This window comes from Pelobates fuscus, chromosome 3 (genome assembly GCF_036172605.1).
Source record: "Pelobates fuscus isolate aPelFus1 chromosome 3, aPelFus1.pri, whole genome shotgun sequence".
NCBI lineage: Eukaryota > Metazoa > Chordata > Amphibia > Anura > Pelobatidae > Pelobates > Pelobates fuscus.
Window position 1 is genome coordinate 283,377,293 of NC_086319.1, and position 26,339 is coordinate 283,403,631.

General features: G+C 42.1%; 1 protein-coding gene across 1 annotated transcript in view; it reads right to left on the reverse strand.

The window, feature by feature from the left end:
- Window positions 1-23,980, reverse strand: part of NFU1 (NFU1 iron-sulfur cluster scaffold) — a 66,137-nt gene extending 42,157 nt beyond the window's left edge. The window contains exons 1-2 of the mRNA XM_063445581.1: window positions 23,878-23,980; window positions 22,814-22,926 (exon numbers count right to left, since the gene is read on the reverse strand). Of these exons, the coding sequence (XP_063301651.1) occupies window positions 22,814-22,926; window positions 23,878-23,930 (166 nt within the window). The 5' untranslated portion in view covers window positions 23,931-23,980. The remainder of the gene's footprint in view (window positions 1-22,813; window positions 22,927-23,877) is intronic.
- Window positions 23,981-26,339: the final 2,359 nt, after the last annotated feature.

Genomic DNA, 26,339 nt, shown 5'->3' on the forward strand with positions numbered 1-26,339 from the left:
AATAAGACAATAAAGGGGCGGGGCCTGACCGCTGAGTTGAGCGGACGCAAGAAGCAGCAGCTCCCGGGCCCACAAACAATAATCACAGTTCTTTGCCAAAATAGACACCCAAATCGGGCACCGGGATGCTGAAACCGAGCAGAGGACACCGAGCCCTACAGAAGGACACCTCAAACAGCGATGCCCTGCTCGGCGCCAACATGCGGCCTACTTATTCGAGAGGCGCGGGAGAGCCGGCCGCTCTCCCGCCGCTTTCACACTCGGCAGACTCACTACTGGGCCCACGTTCCCCCCCTATGGACCGGCGGGGGTCATCCCGGTCCGCATTACATGGGGCCACAGGACTATACGCAACTCGCAATCAGCACTCAAGATGGAGGCTGCCGATAAAGCTCCTGGGCCTACACTCACAAAACCTCAACCAGAGCAACAGGCAAGCGGGACCTGCCAAGAAGACCGCATAACAGCAGCCTTCAATCATTTTTGGGCACGCTTGTGGGCCACAATGACTCGGACCCGAACAGCCACAAAGGACCCTCGTCTGCCCTTACCTACACCTCCACCGACCCTGAAGGGCTCCACCAGGCCGCCTTCCCGTGAGCATCAACAGAGGAGTGCGGTGACCAAGCCTGGACTTCAGGGCCGCGGTCCGCGCACCCGTCAATGCCTGCCAGGGTCCCGACAAACCAAGGGAACCCCCACTCACGATAGTGAGATGCACTCGGAGGTCCCAAGCTCAGCTCGCGGCCTGACAGTCAAGAGCCGCCGACAACGCTTCTCGGCCGCAACCAGGGTACAAAAGGGCTTAACTCCCACATTAAGGCAAAAAGCAGAGACACCAATCACCAGATCAAAATGGGGAACAAAGAGACCGGCAAGCCACCAAGGACATGCCCATGCCACCCGAGGTAATTGCCGGAGACCGAGAGGCGGAGGCCCACCTGTTCCGTTAGTCTGCGGCACCGAGGCCCCTTGGAATCCACCGGCTGGAGCCATACCCCTGCCAACTAGAGGCATCGGATGACTCTCAAAGCCTCATTGCTGGATGGCCTATTGCCACGCCACCACGTCCCTGCAGCTGAAACAGACTTTGCCCCACATCAGCACGATACCACAAGATAGACTCATACTGCCGTTAATATGTACTGCCGTGAATATGTACTACCTATACTATGTACGGCATAAACGTGAAAGCGCAACCGTCTCCATGTTTAATTAGTGGCAAGCTACAACTCCACAAGCGTACAACTTACAGCTATGCCGCTGACAGGGATTGGCTGAACTTTCTTTAAGTATGCAGGTCTATAATGTACACAAATAATTTCTTAGTGTTCAATATTTTTCATCACATAGAGTCGCATTGTTTAATCACTTAGTTAATATCCTGAATAGCGGTCAGACCTGACCAGATGGCAACCACCTCTCTTATTACTGTGATCTTGGTTAATCATAAGCATTGTTTAATCATAAGCATTGTCTAATCTGCTGTAACAATGAGCAGCCTTATATGTCATGGGGGGTCTAGGCTACAGCTGTTGGCCTTTGGGCGCTCTCACATGTTTTGTTTGCTTGTACTCTCACAATCTAGATGTCTAAGCTAGTTAAAACTTATACGGAATATACGAATTCCCAGTCTCTCACGGCATAGGCAACAAGCGTGATGTAATACTAATAACCTAATTGTTTCAAATGTTCTTGTATGTACGTTCTCTGCACGAGCCATGTTTTTCCTCTTTTGTCCCTCTCCTACCTCTTCCTGTACGGAATGTGCGTTATGCTACCATCTTGAAAAATAAACGCCAACCTAAACTATCGTAAAACAATATCTATAAAAATGTGCCTGTATAACGTATGCCATGACTTGTACTACCTATGTTTACCGATTTTACTGGATGTCGCTGTTGTGGCGCATACCGGCTGCCTGTTTATTCTGTGCACACCCAAAATAAAGAATAAAAAAAAAAAATAATAAGACAATAAAATAACGTACCAGTACATACCCCGCTTATACCCGTGGTGCAAGGCCTATCCAACATTATGCAAACAAATCGACCAGGGATTCAGCTTGTATCACTAGAACATAAGCATACAACACAACATAGTGTAATACAGTTAGATTAAAATATTCATTTTATCTTTCAAGGTTGCACTCACAAGTTATTGGATTTTTTCAAGCCCTCAGGTTGCCTCCCCTGTAGTTTGGGGGGTTCCTTCTTTTGTCTGGTTGCCACGCCAACTCCAAATTTAGGAAGTCCACACACTCCCAATGGTTGGTAAAAAAAGGAAATTTATTGGCTTTAAAAATATAAAAATCAAATCATAAAATGATACTACTGGTCCTACGCGTTTCGTCTCCCTTGGGAAACTTCCTCAGGGACCCAGTATCAAATTTCAGTTAAAACATACAATTTACATACACTGTCAAAACATCAAGTGTACAAATAAGCCTATTTTCCCCCTCCCCTCTCAAACCCTTAAATATGTTCAAGCTGGGAGTTCATTGGTGGTGTGGTGGGCGTTGATGCAGAATCCTCTTCCTATTGGGCTTCCTATTTGTGGTATGGAGGGTGTCTCAGCTGTTTCCATGTACTTCAATCTTTTTTCGCGGTCAAAATCTCCGAGAAGGGAGAAGGGAGTCCATCAAATGATAGAAGGAGGAGTTTAACTTATGCCCAAGTAACTAGTGAAGGTGCGGAGTACAGCAAGAGGAATTCATCCAATGAGGGAAATGAGAGAAATTTTATGGGGAGAACAAGAGTTCCAAAAGAGAGATCTATCACCAACTACTTCAAACCAAGGGAGGAGGTGACAACACACCCGAATCGGTTTGCACCCCTCTCGGTAGAAACACCATCGAAACGAAAGAGAATGGAGGAGTACACAAATCCTTCGAGAAGGGAACACATCTCCCCTTACAAGAGATAGAGAAAGGTATTTTTAACATCTCAGGAAAACCATTATCCAAACAAGAGATTAATTTGTTAGAAAAAGGCATGAAATTTGCCCCAAATCAAAAAGCTAATGATTTCAATTTGTATATTGATTTGAAAAAATATGTTCGGAATTTAACAGTCAAAAGACATTTTTTGAAATATCCAATACATTACCAACAGGGGGAACCTAGGGATTCAAGTAGATTGAATTTTAAACCAAAATCTCATTTCTATCCTGTGTATAGTAAAGGTTCACATCTGGAAACCTTTGAGCACATGGTGGAAAAGGAATTGCGAAAATCCATAAAGTCACATAAAAATTCGGAATATCAGAAGAATGATAATCTAACGAAGGCAGATAGAGAGGGCCTCAAAATCCTTAAAGAAAGAGATGATATTATCATCAAGGAAGCGGATAAGGGGGGGGGGATAGTGGTAATGTCCACAGAATACTATATGAGGGAAAGTAACAACATCTTACAAGATATAAAAACATACAGGAAATTGGACAGTGATCCCACTTCAATATTCAATTCTAAATTAAATGAATTATTGGTGATGGGAAAAAATGATGGAGTCATCTCACAAAAAAACTTTGAATTTTTGTTTAATAAATACCCCACCATCCCAATATTTTATTTTATCCCCAAAATTCACAAAAATCTACATACTCCGCCGGGAAGACCCATTATTAGTGGGATAGATTCCATAACGGCCAATCTATCTGCCTTCGTGGACTCATACCTTCAACCATATGCCCAAGAGGCCTTATCTTATACGAAAGACACTAAATCTTTTTTACAGGAAATAGAAAATTTAGAATGGCAGGATAACTATAGTTGGGCCACGTTGGACGTGGCATCTCTCTACACGGTGATAAGTCACACTTTGGGGTTGGAAGCAATCAACCACTTTATGAATAAAGACAAAGATTTGTCTAATCATACAAAAGAATTTATTTGGAAAGCAGTAGAATTTATTTTGAAACACAATTATTTTTACTTTGATGGGTGTTTTTATTTACAAACCACGGGGACCGCCATGGGCACCAGGTTCGCCCCCAGTTATGCCAACACATACATGAGAAGATGGGAGGATCTTTCTGTGTGGCGAGGGCATGACTGGGTGGCGGATCTGGTCCTATGGCGGAGGTTTATTGATGATGTGCTAATTATTTGGAAGGGCACATACACGTCGTTTGTATCTTTTGTAGGTTATCTAAATGATAACGACTATAACTTACGTTTTTCACCAATTTGGAATAAAAATGAAATACACTTTTTGGATTTGACTTTATTTGGAGAAGGAAGGGAGATAAAAACCAAATGTTATTTTAAGCCGACGGATGGGAACAGTTACGTCCACAAAAAAAGCTGCCACCACCAACCGTGGTTGAGGGGAATTGCAAAAGGACAACTGACGAGGGTGAGACGTAACTGTTCCCATCCTGATGACTTCATACAACAGGCAGATCATATAAAGAAAAAGTTGGTTAAAAAGGGTTATAATAAAAATTCAATAGACAAAGAAATTAGAATCATGTCAGGAAAAGGAAGGGAGGAATTATTACAAAATAATATAAAAGTTAAGCAGGATGGAGAGAAATTCCGTACAGCTTTCATAACTCAATACAATACCGATCATTTTAAAATCAAAAAAAGTTTGGAAAAATTTTGGCCAATCCTGCTGGAAGACCCCCTCTTGGGAGAGATATTGCCGAAAAAACCAACATTAATATATAGAAAAAATAAAAATCTGAAAAATCTTTTGGCTCCAAGTTATGCCATAAAACAAAAAAAAGATCTTTTAAAAAAGGAAACAAATGGGTTCAAAGGATGTAGAAAATGTAAAGCATGCTCGACTGCTAATTTGGGAACCAATACACACTTTAAAAGTAATATCACAGGAGAAAATTTCCCGATAAAAAACAATATTGGCTGCCTCACGGACTATGTGGTATATTTACTACAGTGTCCGTGCGGTAAGCAATATATAGGCCGTACAAAAAGGGCTTTTAAAATCAGAGCAATGGAACACATTAATAACATCAAAAAAGATTTAAAAACCCATTCAGTACCGACCCACTGCAATTCCTGCCCCTTGTTCAATTTAAAGAAACTAAGATGTACAGCTATAGAGAAAATTTCCCCACATTGGAGGGGAGGTAATAGAGATCAAAAGCTGGCTCAGAGGGAGACATACTGGATCCACAAATTACAGACACTTAATCCTAAGGGATTGAATGTCGATGTGGACCTAGTGTGCTTCCTGAATTAACAGTTATAATGTATTCACCTGGTTGGAACGGTATTTCTATAGAAACAGACAATAATACAACAATTGATTAAAATAAGTACTCAAAGGAGAGAGGCATAATGCATACACAAAAGTAAACTAATATTTGGAAACATTTGTTCAGAAATGAAGACATTAATAATAGCAATTGTATATCAATAATAATAAAAATAAAAATATTGAGAAAAATTAATATATAAATAGGAGATAAGAGGGTTGTTGAAAAATAGATTATGGTTGTTAACTGTGTTCATTAAAGATATTCATCAGTATGCAATGTCCTGACTATATATAACGAAATAGATATATATATATATATGCATATAGTGAAAATATGGCAAAATAAGGATATATTTAGTGAAAACCCTTTCATAATGGGAGATTAACAATTAACATCAATATTAAAATATAATTTAAGTTCTATAGAGGTTTAAGGAAGGACAAGTGCAAACTGATGAATGAAATGAAGAAAAATGGTTGAAAAATATGCTGAAAATATGTAGTATTTGAAGGAAAAAGAATGCAAATCAACATGTTGTCTCCTTCCATTTATTTTTTTCTAAATTGACGTTAACATCATGCATATCCATGATATTACCTCTGGCGACCACCAGAGGGCAACGATTCAAATTTGAGCTACTGAATCCAATGGAACGCACGGCCATCTTAACAAAGCCACAATGGAACGCACGGAAGTGCGCCGAACCGGAAGTGAAGACGGACAGGAGATTTTGACCGCGAAAAAAGATTGAAGTACATGGAAACAGCTGAGACACCCTCCATACCACAAATAGGAAGCCCAATAGGAAGAGGATTCTGCATCAACGCCCACCACACCACCAATGAACTCCCAGCTTGAACATATTTAAGGGTTTGAGAGGGGAGGGGGAAAATAGGCTTATTTGTACACTTGATGTTTTGACAGTGTATGTAAATTGTATGTTTTAACTGAAATTTGATACTGGGTCCCTGAGGAAGTTTCCCAAGGGAGACGAAACGCGTAGGACCAGTAGTATCATTTTATGATTTGATTTTTATATTTTTAAAGCCAATAAATTTCCTTTTTTTACCAACCATTGGGAGTGTGTGGACTTCCTAAATTTGGAGTTGGCGTGGCAACCAGACAAAAGAAGGAACCCCCCAAACTACAGGGGAGGCAACCTGAGGGCTTGAAAAAATCCAATAACTTGTGAGTGCAACCTTGAAAGATAAAATGAATATTTTAATCTAACTGTATTACACTATGTTGTGTTGTATGCTTATGTTCTAGTGATACAAGCTGAATCCCTGGTCGATTTGTTTGCATTAGTTGTATATGGTCACCAAGTTGGGAGGTGACTAGAGGGAAGCAAGTATCCGAAAAAAGCTAAGTTTTTACTGATATTTTTCCACGGGTGAATAGGTGGAAGCTATACTATCCAACATTATAACAGCATTCAAACTTATGTGGTGCAAAAGGGGTAGCTATGTAAAGCCAGTTAGTATGGCTGGAATATGCAAGCCATGCCCGGTGCTGCAAGTGCGTAAAATAACATGCATAAGGGTCGTAAGCAGGCACGGTCTTAAAACTGGTAATACAATCTAGATATAAGAGTATAGGGTTAAGTCCATACAGTAAGTTACACGCTCGGTAGGACGGTTTGATCTCTGCCGGTCTAACCGTTTAGTGCCCTTGGGGCTGAGAGTCCATGATCAGCCGATGCCCTTGCTAGGTAAGGTGATACCCTCATCCGGGTGAGTCCACAGGGTGGTAGCGGGATGCCGGTGTTTGATGGCCATCAGCCAGCCCCAGGTCGTTGTGAAGGCCTGCACCTGCTTTCCACTGACTCGGTGTCTCAACGAGGCCGGGTCTTCCCTTCTTTGGGCGCCGATAGCGTTGTGGTCGGTGTCTCGGAGTTTTGCTCCGGGTGGTCTTCGGCCTAGGAAGGCGTGTGGGACGGCCATTGGTTGCGGCCTCCGGGGAATCCAAGAGGCTCTTGGCGGTCGGTCGGTTCGTGTGAGGCCCACTCCACTGCTTCTGCGGAGGGTGTCTGGGACGTTGTGCTCTCACGGTGCTCTCAGCCGCTGATTGGCGTGCCTCCAGCTCGGCCCAGAAGCGGTTAATAATTTCATCCAGCCTCCTGTGAGTGATCTGTGCTGGGCTCAGTGGTTCAGGCTCGGGATGCTGGGAATGGTTGTCTTGCAGGGTAAGTCGGGCCGCCATCTTGTGTGTGGCTGCTGGGGCAGAGTCTCGGTTGGTTAAGGCTGTGAGATGGCCTTCACGAGGTGCCAGTTACAAGCTGGGGTGGACTGGGATCTCCCCAACCGGTCCAGAGGGGAGGGGGGGGGGGGGAACAGGGCTGTGTAGCTCACTTGGGAGGGCACTAGGTTGCACGGATCGGGGGATCGGCCGCCTCACCCGTCCGGCGATACTGCTAGGCCTCACTCCCGATGGTCACTTCGTGCACCCACGGGCGGCAGGCTCGGGGCACCTCAGCTGGCTTCTGGGGTTTGTCTGCTTAAAGTTCCGGTGTTTGTGGTAGATTTTCGGCTGGCTAGGATAGGTTTTGCTGGCTTGGAAAGTGTGTTGAGCACGGAGCTCACACGAGGCACATCCAGCCGCCATGAAGCTCAGGCCCCGCCCCCCCATATATAAATATTTTATATGAAATGAAAGCCCTGTTTCTCCTGGACAAAATGATATATAATAAGTGTGGGTGCATTTAATATTAAAGAGGTGAATTACGGTTGAACAGACATATAGCGCAAATTCCAGTTTTTGTTTACGTTTTGTTTTGATCAGAACGTGCACTATTGACTCCGTCCTGAAGGGGTTAAGGACCGGACTCTTATTGCGATGTTGTACATTTGCGACCAGGCATCTTTTTACACTTTTGTGGTGTTTGTGTTTAGCTGTAATTTTCCGCTCTCTCATTTACTGTTCCCATACAAATTATATATTGTTTTTTTCAGGACAAAAGGGGCTCTTTACATACCATTATTTATTTAATCTCATGTAATTTAATTTAAAAAAAAAAAAAGAAAAAATATGATGAAAAATTGAAAAAAATATGTTTTTTTGACTTTTATGTGAAAAATCTTTTACTCATCTACAAAAGCGAATGAAAAAAAAACTGCTAAATAGATTCAAAATTTTGTCCTGAGTTTAAAAATACCCAGTGTTTACATGCTTTTTGCATGTTATAGGGCTATAAGTACAAGTAGGATATTGCGGTTTCAAAACATAAATTTTTAAAATGTATCAATAGTGACATTGTAACACTATTATCTGTCATAAATCGCTGAATAACACCCCACATGTACATAGATTTTTTAAAGTAGATAACCCAGGGTATTCAAATTGGGGTATGTCCAGACTTTTTTAGTAGCCACTTAGTCGCAAACACTGGCCAAAGTTAGCGTTCATATTTGTTTGTGTGTGAAAAAAGTAAAAAACTAAATTGAACGCTAATTTTGGCCAGTGTTTGTGACCAAGTGGTTACTAAAAAAGACAAGACATACCCCATTTGCAATACCTTGGGTTGTCTTCTTTTGCAAATGGTATGCCATCATGGGGGTAATTCTCATTCCTGGGCTACCATACGCTCTCAAAGGCAACGTAACCAACCTGGCCATTTTCAATGTAAAAATATTTGACCCAAATATTTGACCCTGTAACTTTCAAAAACGCTATAAAAACTGTACATGGGGGGTACTGTTATACTCCGGAGACTTTGCTGAACACAAATATTAGTGTTTCAAAACTGGAAAATGTATCACAACAATTATATCATCAGTAAAAGTGCTGTTTGTGTGTGAAAAATGCAAAAAAAAGTCACTTTCACTGACAATATCATCGCTGTTATATGTTTTACTGTTTTGAATCACTAATATTTGTGTTCAGCGAAGTCTCCCGAGTAAAACACTACCCCCCATGTACAGGTTTTAGGGTGTCGTAGAACGTTACAGGGTAAAATACAGTGATAGCAAATTAAATTCTCTGTACTTTCGGCCTGGGTTGGCAGGCAGGTCCCTTAAATTGCAATCAATAAAATAACTTAATTATGTAAAAATATTACATAAATACGCACGTAGAATTTAAATATATATGCATATTTATATATTTGAAGTCTACGTGTATATTTATATAATTATGTATATTTGTATATGGACATATGTATAGTTCGTATTCTTTTTATTTATTTATATATACATAGATATATATACACAATTTCATTGTAAGTGTCCTTCCTAATGCTATTAAAAAAATGAACATGGAACTAAAAATAAATGTAGAAGTAAATGAATGGTTATCAACTATACAGAAAATTAATAAAAACGTACATTCCTTTATACTGACAGAAACACACTTTAAGTTAATACATCAATGGTATATGACGCCAACTAAAATAGCTAAATTTGACACACATAAGGACGTAAACTGTTGGAGGTGTAGAGAGGAAAAAGGCGACTACATTCATATGTGGTGGTCTTGTAGACTAGTGATTGTGGTATGGCAGTGGGCTCAATTTATCATCCATACACTTTGCGGTGTTGAAATATCTCTAAAACCAGAAACAATGCTATTACACTATCAATGCCAAAATTGCCAAAATTAAATAAAATAAACCAATTTTTAATTATTCAATGTTTAATAGCATGTAAAATAATAATTGCAAGAAACTGGAAGGGAAACACTGTCTTCAGTATCAAATTGATAATAATTCAGTTGATTTATCAAATCAAAATGGAGAAGGACCACTGCAGGGCCCTGGATGATAATTTGAGACTATGGGCAACTTGGGAAAAAAAATTACTACAAATGTAAAGGCAATATGATTACCATTTGAAAAAAAAAGTAAAAGAAATTGGAAATATGTTGAGCTCTCGAGAGAGGGGGGGGGGGGGGGGTGAATGTTTTTGTTGTTCTGTCTACATGTTTGTATAAAATGTTTTTATATACTTTTTTTCTGTAAAAAAAAAAAAAAAAAAATCTAAAATTAATAATAAAAAGAGAATTTAAAAAAAAAATATATATATATATATATATATATATAAACAAACAAATGAAGGGAGCACACTAGGACTCTTCTCAGTGGAAATAAAAGGTATTTACTGTATCAAAAAGTTAATACATCTTCTGTGCAGAGTAAATAATCGACGTTTCGACCCTCCTTGGGTCTTTATCAAGATAAAGACCCAAGGAGGGTCGAAACGTCGATTATTTACTCTGCACAGAAGATGTATTAACTTTTTGATACAGTAAATACCTTTTATTTCCACTGAGAAGAGTCCTAGTGTGCTCCCTTCATTTGTTTGTTTATATTTCTACGCGGGATTGCACCTAGGCAACACAGTCTTATTTTGAGAAGATTGGAGGAGAGTGCCTTGCTTATTTATCTTGGATATATATATATATATATATATATATTAATATCAAAATACAGTTGGAATAAAATTTCGTATAGATATATAATTTTAGTTAAATTTGTATTATTATTTTTACATGTTTAATTTAATTTGAATTACTTATTTGCATTTTATAATAATATATATATACAATATATATAGTTATTATACATATTATATATATATACATACACACACACACACACACGTGTGTAATTTAATTATAAGTGTATTTTTTATATTAATATATGTACATATTAATATAAAAATACACTTAGTATGACATATATATATATATGATATATAGACATATATTATATAGGTATAATATATGTCTATATATCCAAAAAACTTCAATATGTGTTGGCACTCTGCTACTGAGTGGTGCAGGTATTGGAGGTGTTTCCCATAACGACCTCAAAATATTTACAAATTATCTCAATAAACTCAATACCGCACTCAAAAAAAGGGGCCATTGAAGGGACTGGTTTGTCCCGAGCGCGCAGCCCAACGACTTTGGATCAAGCCTGACCGTTATATCTTCAACAAGATGCATACAGACACAACTTGACATGTGCATAAAGGAAGGAGTTCAGAAATTGTTCCTCCAGTGATGGATTAAGGGACTTTTGCCACAATTATCTTCTGGATTATCCACTACATTTTTCATCTCTTGGAAACTGGACAGTGACAGTGTACACTTTAATTGGTGAGATCAAACAAACTTTTTTTCATTTTTTCATTATTTTTTCTTATTTATTTATTTGTTCTTAATATATTTTTTCTTAATATTTTTTATTTTTTTTCTCTTATTTTCTCTTTTTGTCACAGTTATTTTCACGCATACAATACCAGTCAGTGGTGGATCCACCTGAAAACAAATTTGAACTGTTGAACCCCATTCTTCATATGTACATGGATTGTAAATAATTGTATATATATTGGGATGTATATACGATGAAATTATTGAAATTGATGAATTTATTAGGAAATCACTTCTCATTACTCATTCAAGAATTTATATATAGTCTTTGTACAATAAATTAATTCTCTTGGCATATATATCAATTTATTCTTACTTTTTTTGAGTGCGGTATTGAGTTTATTGAGATAATATGTCTATATATCATTTATATATATATATACACACATATATAATTATTATTTTTTTTATTACACTTTAACTTTATTTTTTCTTTGATTTTACAGTTGCAGGGAGACTGCCTGTCAGCACAGACAGTCCCCCTGCAGGCAGACACATGGACACCTAATTGTGACCATGTGGTCGCTCTGTTGAGCGATCACATGGCCCCAGGGGTCCTAATCCGCCATGGGGAGACTGTCTGGGCTGCAGGCAGTCTCCCCACAACGGGAGCACCGCCGATCGCCGCCGGGGGAATGACGGCGATCGGGTAAGTACATCTTAAAGTTAGGACGGTTCAGGACCGTCAGCGGTCGGCAATGGAAAAATGCTGATGACGGTCCTGAACCGTCCTCCGTCCTTAAGGGGTTAAAGGATCACTATAAGGTCAGGAACAAACATGTATTCCTGACCCTATAGTGTTAACAACACCATATAGCCCCCCTGGATCCCTCATGCCTCCATAAATATAGCAAAATCTTGCTGTATTCAAGCCAGAAGCTGTAGATCTGCATGCTGTTTGCCTAAAAAAAAAACAAGCAGTCTGCTGACATCATTAGAAGTGGTGGCCTGATCCAATCACAGTGCTTCCCCATAGGATTGGCTGAGACTGACAGAGAAGCAGATCAGGGGCAGAGCCAGCATGATTCAAACACAGCCCTGGCCAATCAGCATCTCCTCATATAGATAAATTGAATCAATTAATCTCTATCAGGAAAGTTCAGTGTCTGCATGCAGAGGGAGGAGATACTGAATGTTTGGATGCATTTTAGGCAGCCATGATCCAGGAAGGATCTCTAACTGCCATCTAAGGAGTGGCCAGTGAAGTTATCACTAGGCTGTAATGTAAACACTGCCTTTTCTCTGAAAAGACAGTGTTTACAGCAAAAAGCCTGAAGGTAATGATTCTACTCACCAGAACAAATTCAATAAGCTGCAGTTGTTCTGGTGACTATAGTGTCCCTTTAAAGGTTTTCTTTTTATATTCTTTTTCATATACATACCATCTTCTATACATTGACATTTTTTTACCATTATATGTATTGCTCTTGTACTATATACAGGTGTGTGTGTGTGTGTGTGTGTGTGTGTGTGTGTGTGTGTGTGTGTGTGTGTATATACCGTATATATAAACACACACTACACAACTTGCTTATTTTATGCCTTACAAAAAGTAAAAAATAGATGCTTGCTTCTTTGTTGATGCTTCTGCTTGAGGTTATAAGGACAAGCTGTGCTTGTGCTTTGGGAGGGTCACACTTGGATGCAGCTGGAAAAATATGGAGTAATGGAAATTATATTCAGGTCTTTATTAAACTGAATCTCAGCTTCTCAGACATTTATGCATCATCCGTAGTCAACATTATGGACTGTGTGGTGTCTTCAATACTCTATAAGGATGTATGACAAGGCAGATAGGCTGCTAAATATACACACAGATTGCAGTCTTGTTCCATGTTAATAGAAATAAATAGACTTGTTAAGTTATGTTATTTCTGAAATAAGAAGAAGAGTCTAAACAGCCAGTTAAAAAAGCAAGTTTGTGCTATGGTCATGAGAACAGGAAGGTATACCCTTCAAGGTGGGATACTTCTGATCTGTGTGTAAATTAATGAAAGTAAAGGAAAAGTACAATGGCATACATTTTGTTCATATATGGTTTTTATTTCCATATGCCACTGTAAAAATATTAAGTATGCATTTACACATTGACATCTATACACCAAATCTGCACAGCACTTTATAGAGGTATATTGAAAGGTTATGTAGAATACAAGCTGATCTCTTTTTTGACTTAGAGTTCAATAATTAAAGGGTTAACAGAGCAAAGCATTTATAGCAAATATCACAACTTGGTAACGTAGGAGACTTATAGGATAACTGTCACCTCAAAACTATTTTTTAATATAGAAATCCTTTCCAAAACTTGGTGAAGGATTTTTTTTTTTTTTTTTTTATGAAGTATATGCAAACAGATTATTTTATTATTATTTATATAGCAGCAGCAAATTCCATACCACTGTACAATGGGTGGACTAACAGACACGTAATTGTAACCAGACAAATGGACGGACAGGAACAGAGCGGTTGAGGGCCTTGCTCAATGAGCTTACATTCAAGAGGGAGTGGGGTAGGGGACAGTAGGGGACTATGGACCGAACCTTGGGGGACACCAACAGAGAGGGGTTGGGGAGAAGAGGTAGAGCCAGAGAATGAAACACTGAAAAAGTGCTGGGAGTGGTAGGAGGAGCACCAGGAGAGAGCAGTATCTCGTAGATCAAGATTATGGAGAATGAGAAGAAGCTGTTGATGATCAACAGTGTCAAAGGCAGCAGAAAGATCAAGGAGAAATAGAATAGAGTAATGGCCACGTGATTTAGCAGCGATTAAGTCGTTGGATACTTTGGTCACAGCTGTTTCAACAGAATGACCAGCGGGAATCCAGACTGAAGGGGGTCAAGCAGAAAGTTGGATTCGAGGAAGTCCGTCAATCTCGCATACACAACTTTCTCAAGGATCTTGGAGGCAAACAGCAGAAGCGATATAGGGCGATAGTTGGATGGGGAGTTGGGGTCGAGGTTGGGCTTTCAGAATTGGCGTTGAGAATACTCATCGCTATCTTTAGTATATTACAGGATCCTCCAACCGTATACATGAACTTTAGGTGAGACGATGTTTGAAGATCATGGAGAATGTCAATTTTCAAACAATTTTCTGAGCCAAGATGCATATTTCTGACTGAAGGGATCCGGTCATATACTACTATAAGGTAGGCATGTGTTGCTTTTTCTAAAAAAAAAATTTACATTTACATAATTAAAAAGCTAACTTAGTTTAAAAGCTTAATGAAAGGATTATTATATAAAAACGTTATTTGGAGGAGACAGTTGTCCTTTGAGTTTACAGGTGGACAATAAATGTAATATTGTGGGGAGGTAGTCAAATATCTTCCTCAAGTGGGCATTAGGAATCAATAGTTTGAGTGTAACTTTCTATACACCTTATTTATGAAAAATGAGCTTGAACAACCGAATGGATACTCTGAGTTTTTCAAATTTAAGGTATTTATTCACTAAACCGAGAACTGACCAAAATATAAAAATTGGAAAATTCTCCCATTCAGCCGAGTTCCAAATTTTGTTTCAACAAAATTGTTAGCAAATGTATAGTTGAAGAAGGAAGTGCCACAATCAAATTAAATGTAATGCCAGATGTCTAATGACATCACAGCACATACACAAGGCATGTAAATATAATAAGGGGTCATTTCCACATAGCAGCTAGCTCTCTCCCTATGCATTTCAACAAATTCAGTTCTTCAAACATAAGTTTGCTTACAGTTCATTCAACTAGAATGTATCCCAATTGAAACCAGCTGCCTGGCACGGTCATCCCAATAGAGTAAAAAAGGGCCCCTATACAGCAGTCATATCCATACAATCCTTTCTAAATTAAAAAGTAAGCAACATTCTGTAATTATTCCACTAGATACCTCAGAGCACACTGGAATATGTCATATCCGTCATACTCTACTTCACTCAATACACAGAGCCCCACAATGATAAAGTCAATGGTTCTTAGCTATAACAATAGAGATGATGTATAAAAAAAAAAAAAAAAAGACTATATTGAGACATTTATTCTCGCAGAACAGTTGCAAACATGCAATAGAAGCAGAGCTCTATCACACTAGACCTAACCAGACATTGTGGTGGTAGATAAGGTGTGGTGCTACATGTGAAACAATGCCAGCTTGCCAACGTCAAGGCAGACCCCCTAGGTGGGTCCTAAGCTGATCTTTCACCTTGCTTCCTTGAGCTTCTGGCAAAGATATCTCTAATGAGACAGAGAGGGATATTTTTTTCTATACACCCCTATATACTTATTAACCCTTAATAGGGAACACTCGGGATGGGCGGCTGCATTGTAACAAAGCTGTGTGATACAAAAAGTGAATACAAATACATAAAGATAAGTCCTGTGCTCACTCCCATCACTCCTGGGCGGCAGCAACAACCACAGTACACATCATTCTGATCTGAGGAACTCTCTGACCTGTACAACCTATAAAAAAAATTACTGGGCCCCCACCTTAGCTGATAGCTTGTTTAATGTGCATGCACGAACTACAGGGCTCACAAATGCCTTTGGAGGGCCTCCGGAGGCTTAATTAAACCTATGTAGACCCTCAGGACTGCACAAGAGGATCCATGACTGGATGCTGGATGGAGGTGAATAGTGAGCTAGATGGCTACAAAGTTGCCAAAAGCACACGCCAAAAATACAAAAAAGATCAGAGCTTTCCTTAAATGCTTTAGATTTTTAAATGCCAACCCCCATTTCAGCACATAAAGGGTTTAAATCAATTAAACTCACTTTTATTCCAGTGATGGATCCCCCTCCTATTAGTGAGTAATCATCATTACTTATAACCTGTATCCAAAACACTTCTCATAGAAGCACTGTGAAAAATCCAACAATGTTTCTACAGAGAAACCCCTTTGAACTATAGTTCAAAGTGAATGAGGCAGGAAATCCTTCTGCCCATTTGCTTTATAAAACAGTATTTTTCTTCTTCATAAAATTAAATTTTATGGTGCAGAGCCTAGCAGTGAACCTGGATGGTTGCATGTTCTCTGTGCTCCGCACAACGCTACCCAATAAAGGCTGAAATTGGGGAGAAAGCTGCTTTATTAACTAGCTGAAAACAGCCCCCTGACTGCAGGATCAAATATGGTCCGTAAAAACTAAAAACCCAAGCCAGACAAGAGCCCACTGAGCCGAGATGTTGGCAACCTATTCTGGAGCTCACAAAGGCCGCATGGAACAATATGGCGCTTGTGGACGAGGGCTCTTCATAATCCTTGGATGACATGGCTATTGCCCCGATGGAAAGAGCCGCGCTCACCACGAAGCAGGGTCATGCCCCACTGGAAGCGGCGGCGGGCCCAACTTAAAGCGATGTTGGCTGAACTCCGTGCGAACATAGCGGGAGACTTAGCCCCCTTCAAGAAGGCCGTTGAAAGTATGACCAATAAAATGGCCAAACTCAAAACCACCCAGAGCGCTCATGACAGCCGGCTTACAGTGGTGGAGAAAGGCCTGGCTGCCCTGGATCAGCACCAACTAAAGATCGACCGCAGGATCGATGCCCTGGAAGATCAGAGGCGAAGATATAATTTGAAACTCAGGGGGGTGCCGGAAACGGTGGGACTGGCAGACTTACACCTCACTTTATCACTTTGCGGCCCACCTACCGCAGAAACACGCCAAGACCATGAAGCCAGACGGTACATTCCGCTCCCTAATCCACCCGGTGCATCGCCTTTCACCACTCCGAACCTCATCCTCCGATTCAGTTCCTTACAGGACAAGGCCCTCCTACAAGCCGCGGTGAGAGGAAAGTCACTGAATTACCTTTGAGGGTGCCTCACTACTTCTCTTTCCAGATCTTTCCAGGAACACTCCAGTGGCACCAGTCCCTGCGTCCACTGCTCCAACAGCTACGCACTAAAATGGTGCGATATCGATGGGGCTCTTCCCGCATGGTCCTAATTAAATTATTTTTTCTTCTTCAAAATTAACGAAAGTTACAATGTAACACTGATATCTGTCAGGAATCTCTGAATAACCCTTCACATGTATATATTTTTTTAAAAGAAGACAACCTAAGGTATTAAACTCTGGGTATTTTGACGCTTTTCATGGAACCATTTTACCACCAATCTATGCCAAATTTTAAAAAAATAATAATTTGTGATTTTTTGACACACATAGCAATTTAAGAATACATGTACTGAGAACCTTAAGGGTTACTGCCAAAAAACACCCCAATAAGTGTTCAGAAACATATCCTGAGTACAGTGATACCACCCATGTATAGGTGTGTTGGGTTCTCTGGGGCTAAAAGACCTTATTTGGAGGGTGCGCATTTCAGTTTTCCAACTTGGAATTTTCACAGCTGGTCAATATGCACTCGTGTCCTATTTGGAATGCAAATTATTCGAAAGGGGCCAATAAACTTAGGTGCAAACTTCATGCTAGGAACCCTGAGTTTAATATTGCGTGTGGAGGGCTATATCCTGTCATCCACCTGGTAACCAGGATTGGCAACACGCCTCTTATCAGCATGCATTTTGCAACGAGCAGCAGCTGTTTCCAAAGCCGTGTGGACCTTTGTCCAAGTCTCACGTATACATGTGAGATGGTCATCCAGAACGAGAATAGCAGTGTCAGAGAATACTGCAGGGAGGACAGTAGGATGACGACCGTTGTTAACAAAAAATGGACTATGTCCAGATGAGTCATGGGTTGCATTATGTCTGGCAAATTCGGACCATGGTAGCAAATCAGACGAGTTTTCTTGAGTGCCATTAATAAAACATCTCAAATATTGTTCCAATTGGTTGGCTCTCTCAGCCGCACCATTGGTTTGAGGATGGTATGAAGATGAAAATGATAATTCTATACCCAACTGTTTGTTACATGCTCTCCCACAGCTCTTGGGAAGAAGGTATCTTTTTGAGCGGAACAAAGTGTGCCATTTTAGAAAAGCGGTCAACAACCATTAGGATGTTATAGCCTTTAGAAATCGGGAGTTCAACAATTAAGTCCATAGACAAATGAGACCATGGAACACTGGGTATTGGAAGTGGTAGTTTATGGGGAACCTTAGAAACGGCACAAATAGTACATGGCTCCACATACTCTCTGATGTCCTTTCTTAGATATGGCCACCAAAATGATCTAAAGAAAACGGACACCATTTTATTAATGCCTGGATGTCCAGCCATCACATTGTCGTGGAACACTCTTAGTACCTCCTTTCTTTCCAGTTACGGAATAAACAACCTATGCTAGAGGTTTATCACTAGGTGCCTGAGTCTGCGCTGCCATTATAGCACAAAGAAGCAGAGAAGACAAGAAAAGAACTGTGGAGGCAATGATACATTCGGGTGGTATAATGGTAGAGGTCTCTTGACCCTAAATCAGAATAAGGGGGGGAACCTAATGTCCTCCCCCCTAGTCCCCACCCCTGAGCGGTGGGTGGGGGCCCTAAATCAGAATAAGGGGGGGGGGGCTATTGTCCTCCTCCGGCCCCTACCCCTGAGCGGTGGGTGGGGGCCCTAAACAAGAATAAGGGGGGGGGACGACCTAATTTCCTCCCCCCTGGCCCCCACCCCTGAATGGCGGGTGAGGGCCCTAAATTGGAATAAGGGGGGGGGACCTAATGTCCTCCCCCCCTGAGCGGTGGGTGGGGGCCCTACAGTAAAATAAGGGGGGGGGGACTAGTGCCCTACCCCCTGGCCCCCACCCCTCAGCGGCGGGTGGGAGCCCTAAATACTAATAAGGAGGGGGACCTAAGGTCCTCCCCCCTGGCCCCCACCCTTGAGCGGCGGGTGGGAGCCCTAAATACTAATAAGGAGGGGGACCTAAGGTCCTCCCCCCTGGCCCCCACCCTTGAGCGGCGGGTGGGGGCCCTAAAAAATGTCCCCTCCCCCCCCAGGTGACTAGGGGTCCCCAAACCCCCTCCCTCCCCCAACAAAAATTATCCCCCTACCTACCCCCCCTCACCCTAAAACTTACCATTCGATGTTTTCTTTCTTCTAAAATCTTATTTTTTCAGCCCCAAAAAAGGGCAAATAAAAATCCATAATAACCGACGCAATTATAAAAAAAATAAAAACGCAACTTCACCCATGGAGGGCTCCGCGCAGACTGAAAAAAGCCTTGCCCCACCCTGCAATTAGGCTCAGAGCACTCTGATTGGTGGGTTTAAGCCATCCAATCAGAGTGCTCTGACAGGTAAATGAAGAGACTGACAGGTAAGTCTCTACATTTACCTGTCACAGCACTCTGATTGGTTGGTTTGAAATCCACCAATCAGAGTGCTCTGTGTCATTTTACACAGCGTGGGAAAGTTCTTTGGAATTTTCCCACGCTGTGTAATTTGACTCATAACTCTCTGATTGGTTACTTTCAATCCACCAATCAGAGAGTTATGAGTCAAATTACACAGCGTGGGAAAATTCCAAAGAACTTTCCCACGCTGTGTAAAATGACACAGAGCACTCTGATTGGTGGATTTCAAACCAACCAATCAGAGTGCTGTGACAGGTAAATGTAGAGACTTACCTGTGAGTCTCTTCATTTACCTGTCAGAGCACTCTGATTGGATGGCTTAAACCCACCAATCAGAGTGCTCTGAGCCTAATTGCAGGGCGGGGCAAGGCTTTATATTAGGTTCCCCCCCCTTATTAGTATTTAGGGCCCCCACCCGCCGCTGAGGGGTGGGGGCCAGGGGGGAGGACACTAGGTCCCCCCCCTTATTCTTGTTTAGGGCCCCCACCCACCGCTCAGGGGTGGGGGCCAGGGGGGAGGACACTAGGTCCCCCCCTTATTACAATTTAGGGCCCCCACCCGCCGCTGAGGGGTGGGAGCCAGGGGGGAGGACACTAGGCCCAACCCCTTATTCTAGTTTAGGGCCCCCACCCATCCCTCAGGGTTGGGGGCCAGGGGGGAGGACATTAGGTCCCCCCCTTATTAGTTTTTAGGGCCCCCACCCGCCGCTCAGGGGTGGAGGCCAGGGGGGTGCACTATTTTTTTTTTCTTTTTAAACAGTGAGCAGTCACAGGCTGCTGTGCCTGTGGGGGTCTGGCTCTCTTGGCCAGCCCCCCTCCACTCTGCCTACTCTTCTTTCCCGCGCGCTCCTCTCTTTGTGGGAGGAAGTGATGCAGCGCCTAAGTCAATCAGGGTGATAAAACGTATCTTATCACATTAAGCTTTAAGAAGACCGTGAGTGCGGACCATCACTTGTAATTTTCGGTATGCCGATGACCTCGGTCTGGCACCCGGCGTTAATGACAACACCATAATTCAGCCTTCAAGTGCCATAAGGATCTCAGCCAATCCAATGCCTTCCCACAGAATCAATGCATCTGTATGGAGAACGTTCACCGCATCCATGCAGAGCTTGAAGATACTGGACATCAGAGCTGCACATTGTTCAGTACTGACCCAGGAGGAACCTCCAGTGGAAGCCCGAGTGACTGCCACTAGAGGTGTTCCTAGACAGTAATGTAAACACTGCTTTTCTCTGTAAGGCAATGTTTACATTAAAAAGCCTGCAAAGACAGACACTAAACACCAGAACAACTACATTAACCCGTGCTTTTTGGAGGGAAGGTGCCCGAGACAAAGAGGAACAAATGCTCCCTCAGAGCCAAAGCACACATTGCTCTAGAACAATTTGGGGCATAGGACCACGTGTGCGGCTGGTCAGAACTTTACCCTGGTGGCGTTTCCCATATACTGTATGGATCTGGATCTATATGAAACAACATGGGCGCTCAGATCAGGTCTGGGGATATAGTACATGTGGGGTTAGTGCATGTTTTTATTATGTTTTGGGGTATTTTTATGTTTGGCTCTCTGTAGCTGGGAGATACGGTAATTAACTTACTGGTATTTAACTAAATTATCTCCCAGACACCGAGATCTCTGGGAGGGGTTTGTATTGTGTTGTATGAAGATCCCCTGCTGGGGTCTGTGCATAAAAGGCAGAAATCAGTTGTACTCCCAGAACTGTGTGTCATCTAGTTACTGGGGAGGGAAAGGGTTATTCACTGCTGAGCATCTTGTTCAAGCTCGTGGAGGATTCAGCAGGGAAAGTCCTTGTAAGGACTATAGTCCCGAAGACTGTGTGTCGTCCAGTCCCGGGAAGGAAACAGAGCTATTTCTTTATCCTGTTCCAGGACAGAGAGGCTCCAGGAGGACCGAAGTCAAGCCACAGCGGCTGAGGCAGAAGAGTGTCAAATTTCCCCGGTTCCAGCTAGGAAGCAATCCTTGGTGGAGGTTCCCAGCCAGGGGGAAAAGGGAGCTCCGCTACCTTGTGTATGTAAGGAGGAGTGTATAAACTAATAATCTGAAGTATAAAAGTCAAAAACTGAAAAGATAATACACACATAGTTGCACACAGAGGAACCTGAAAGACACACACAAACACATTCTCTCTCTCATAAAAAATAATAATAATTTGTGAGTGTAAGTCCACCCAGCCTCCATACCTTTGGGAGAGCTGGAGAAGATCTTTCTGTGTGGTCCAGTGGGGCTCATTTCCCAGGGGTATAGTGTGGCTGCTGTCAAATTTGTGCTCTTCCAGCACTGTTCCCTCATGTGCTGTTTAGTGATGCCGGGGTTGAAGTGATATCATAACCTGACTTCTGGCATCACCGCAGTGTGCTTAACATCAGTGCTCCTTCGCTGCCCACCTTCATTCTACCCTCTGGACACAGCACATTCAGGCAGAGTTGGCACCTACTGTCCGTGCATGCAGGTACCTACTCTGCCTTGGCGCATGTACCCCTTGGGGTACACAAATGCACAGGTTGAGAACCTGTGCATTATACCATAGCTTTGTCACAATAAATCGTAAATCAATTATACACTTAACTACAGACTAATTCAAGAAATACATTTAACTACAGATCAGTCCCTCTCCCATTATTTACAAAAGTCCCTTACTGTGATTTAAGTTTCACTAGTAGGTGCACACATTTATTGGGAAAGAATAGTATTTTTACAGTTACATTTCAAGGTTATGGAGTATGAAATCATTTCCCCCCCCTTTAAGCAGAAAAGAAAAATAACTGCCTTTGCATCAATGGTACATATGCAATAGTGGCACCAAACTGCCTCAAATCCTGCCTAGACTGGCAGTGCCGGTATAATACCGACCAAGTACCAACCCTAATGGCACAAGGAAACTCCAGGCACTGTAACACTGATATAACATATTTATAGTGGGTTCCTATAACACTTCCTATTGCTAATAACCCTTACTGTATCCTAACTCACCCTAACCTTAGCAGCAGAGATATAATTATTTCACTCTCTCTGCATTATTTTAAAGACTAAAAAAACAATGCAAAGTGATCTGTAGTAATGCATGTTATTATGGGATAAATGTAATATCCAACATGAATTGTGTACCTAAATGACACTTTTAAAACCGAAACTAGTGCGAGGCAAACGATTGCATAGTTTACAAACTAACCTGGATTTTGAAAAATTTTGGGTGCCAGCTGAAGTTTCTTCTTTGCAGCAAACGGATAAAGTGTCTGTGTCACTGTGGAATATTTTTGTGTCCTCTGCAGATGACTGTAAAATCTTAAAAGCATAAAACAAAAACATTGTGGATCATATTAAAAAAAAATAAAAAAAATCACAGTAGAGAGTAAACAGAAAAGGGTCTATTAACTAAACCATAAACAGGTCAAAATATTTTATGGATATATTTATAGAGAACATCTGTATTTTGGCCTAGAGTTTGAGATTGACTTGTGAACTCACTGCTTGGTGAATAAGCCTCAATAAATATGCATAGTCTGTTATAGCTTCATGAGGTTCTAGCTACATTATAAAACAAAATATATTCTGAACATCTTAAAACTTTAGGAACCTGGTTATGTCTGCCAGGTGTGAGCTTGGTATATATTTTCAAGGATATACAGGGTGGCCCATTATTACTATTATTATTATCATCATCATTTATATAGCGCCAACAGATTCCGTAGCGCTTTACAATATTATGAGAGGGGGATTTAACTATAAATAGGACAATTACAAAGCCCATATGTCCCTACCCATCCAGCACACAGATAAACTGGTTACATAAGATATATGGATGGGTAGGGACTTATGGGCCACCTTGTAGTTTACATAAAAAACATTTTAGTTTAGTTTTTTTGGAAGGGGGAGGCGGCATTTCCCTGTTATATTAGTTCCAAGAGATGTCTTCAGCATGTGACCTCTTTATAACATACCACCTTGAATTGCCCTTCTTTACACATGTCCTAATCAGATCCTCCTCTAGAACAGACTGACCAGTTCTGGAACCCCACTGTTGTGAATACCATTTCCCATCAATAACAGGAACTAAAACAGCAGTCCACAGCAACATTAGAGCCCAGAGTGATGAAATACAGCACACTCACATGTTTGTATCTTGCTTTACCACGAACTTAAAGGTTTTAGTGGGTTAGGGTCTGGTTCCAATTACCAACGTCATGCGGTTTAATTAGCCAGCGCTTCATATCACAATAATAATTACAAACCCACCTTCCACCTATGCCAGCTACGCAGCCTAGCCACCTGCTCATGGGAGCCGCCATGACTGTTGTGGATTTGCGAGGACCCCGAAACGTCACTGGGAGAGGCTGTCCTCAGTCTGCCGGTCTTGACAGTAAAACTGAGGGAGGGCACTCTCTACCAGTCATTTAACTTTCAGAGCAATTGACTCTTCATTTCTAAACCACTAAACTCTCAGCCCTTTGTGTGTGTATGAATTAATTGAATATGTATAAGTTATTAGACTATAAGGTGTAGATATAATGCTAGAGAGGCTTACCAGACTTTTCATATATTACTGAAACAGAAATAATTATTCTTTAAACTGTACATTATTATAATTATTATTATTAGGTCAATATAGCTGAATTGGAATAATCCCCCAAGTCAGGTATATTTTAACAGGTATCTATCTGTCATGGGGCACACACTTTATTTAACCCCTTAAAGGGACACTTTAGGCACCCAGACCACTTCAAGTGAAATGGTCTGGGTGCAATGTCCCACGTCCCTTAACCCTGAGCATGTAATTATTGAAGTTTCTGGAAAAACTGCAGTAATTACCTCTCAGGGTTAACTCCACATCTAGTGGCTGTCTACTTATGGTCGCTTAAATGCGTCACCGGAATACCCATAGGAAAGCATTGATTAATGCACATTAGCATGAAGTGGTCATGGTGATAGGAGTTTGTATGTGCAGCGTTTCAGCTTTAAACACTGCACATCCAGAGATATAATCACTTTTGTGCTGAGGGCTAGTTATGCCTCTGGCACACTTGACGTGGTTCCGGGCTGCCTAAGGTCAATTATGTGCAAAAATGACATGTGTTGTCAGTGCACTGGCGATATATAATATATGTAGTCCCTTGTGGAACGTGCACCTGCAACATGCAGCTTTCTCTCCCCTCCCTCCGTAGATAAAATCGCTGTTAAAAAAGAAAATCACCTCTCTCCCCTCGTCAGCTCAGAGCACATGCAACAATATGTTTTAAAAAGGCACACCAGCCGGGGGGGGGGGGGTGTTAGAGTGACCCAGCAGGAGGGAAGCGCACAGCATTCCCTCCTACCAGTCACTCAGGGTAGCATGGCCGAGTGGAGTGCACCGTGGTACAGGAGCTTGTTTCCTATACCTGGCCGGACTGACAGAAAGAGCTCATGGAGAGAGTACTTCCTGTTAGTCTGGCCAGGTACAGGAAATTGTAGCCCCTGTACTGCGCTCCACTCCGCCACGCTACAAAAGAGGTAGGAAGCATACCAGGTTAGGGAGGGGAACGGGCCACTAAGGGAAGGAGAGAGAGAAACACTAAGGGACAGGGGGCACTAAAGGATAGGGAAGGGAAAAGGAAGATTAAGGGACAGGGGGAGAGGACCACTAAAAGAAATGGAAGGTAGGGGAGAGGAACACTAAAAGGGATTGGTGGGCACTATGAGATTGGTAAGGGGGGGAGGAACACTAAGGGACCGAGGAGGGAAGGATAAAGGAACACTAAGGGGGAGGGGAACCGCCAAAGAGAGGGAAGGGAGGGGAGAAGAACACTAAGGAGGGGGGGAGAAACACTAAGGGGGGTGGAGAGGCACTAAAAGACAGGTAAGGGGGGAGAGGAAAACTAAGGGACATGGAGGGGAGAGGAACACTAAGGGACAAAGAAGAGGACCACTAATGGACAGGAAGGGGAAAGAAGCGGACCACTAAGGGACAGGAAGGGAAGAGAGGAACACTATGGAAAAGGGAGGGGACCACTAAGGGACAGGAAGGGGAGAGGACCACTAAAGGACATGGAGGGGAGGGGAACACTGAAGGACGTGGAGGGGAGTGTGGCACACAGGGGGCTCCAATGGGGGGAAAGACACACAGAGGCTTTGGGGGGGGGGGGGGGAGAAAGACACACAGATGGGCCTGGGGATGAAAGAGACACACAGAAGGGCCTGCATTCTGTATTGAGATATATTGACAGCGATCTCTTAAAGCAAGCATGTCAAACTCGCGGGCAGCATGCGGCCCACAATGAATATCTTTGCGGCTGTCGTGGATAAATCAAACATATAAAAGGGTGATTTATCCACGACACGGCCCAGCGAGCCGCGAGTACATGTGTGTGTGTATGAGTGTATGCGCGTCTGTGAGTGTTTGTGTCTGTCAGTGAGTGTGTCAGTCAGTGTTGCGATTGCTGCGGCTGGACAGTGGAGGACCTGGAGGTGCACGGGGGCACACAACGCTACGTCACATTCTGATGTCGACGTGCTCCACCTTCACAGGGTTTTAAGGAATAGAGGGAGGATCCACTTTGGCACAGGGTGCGGACGGCGCAATCGGGGATATTCCAGAGGCCGGACTCCTGAGTTGCATACTGGCAGCGGCAATGTGAGTGGATTTTACTTGTTGGTGAATGTTGTTTTTTTTTTTTAAACAGGGGCAGGGGTTTAGTAGAGGAGCATGCTGGGGTTTAATATAT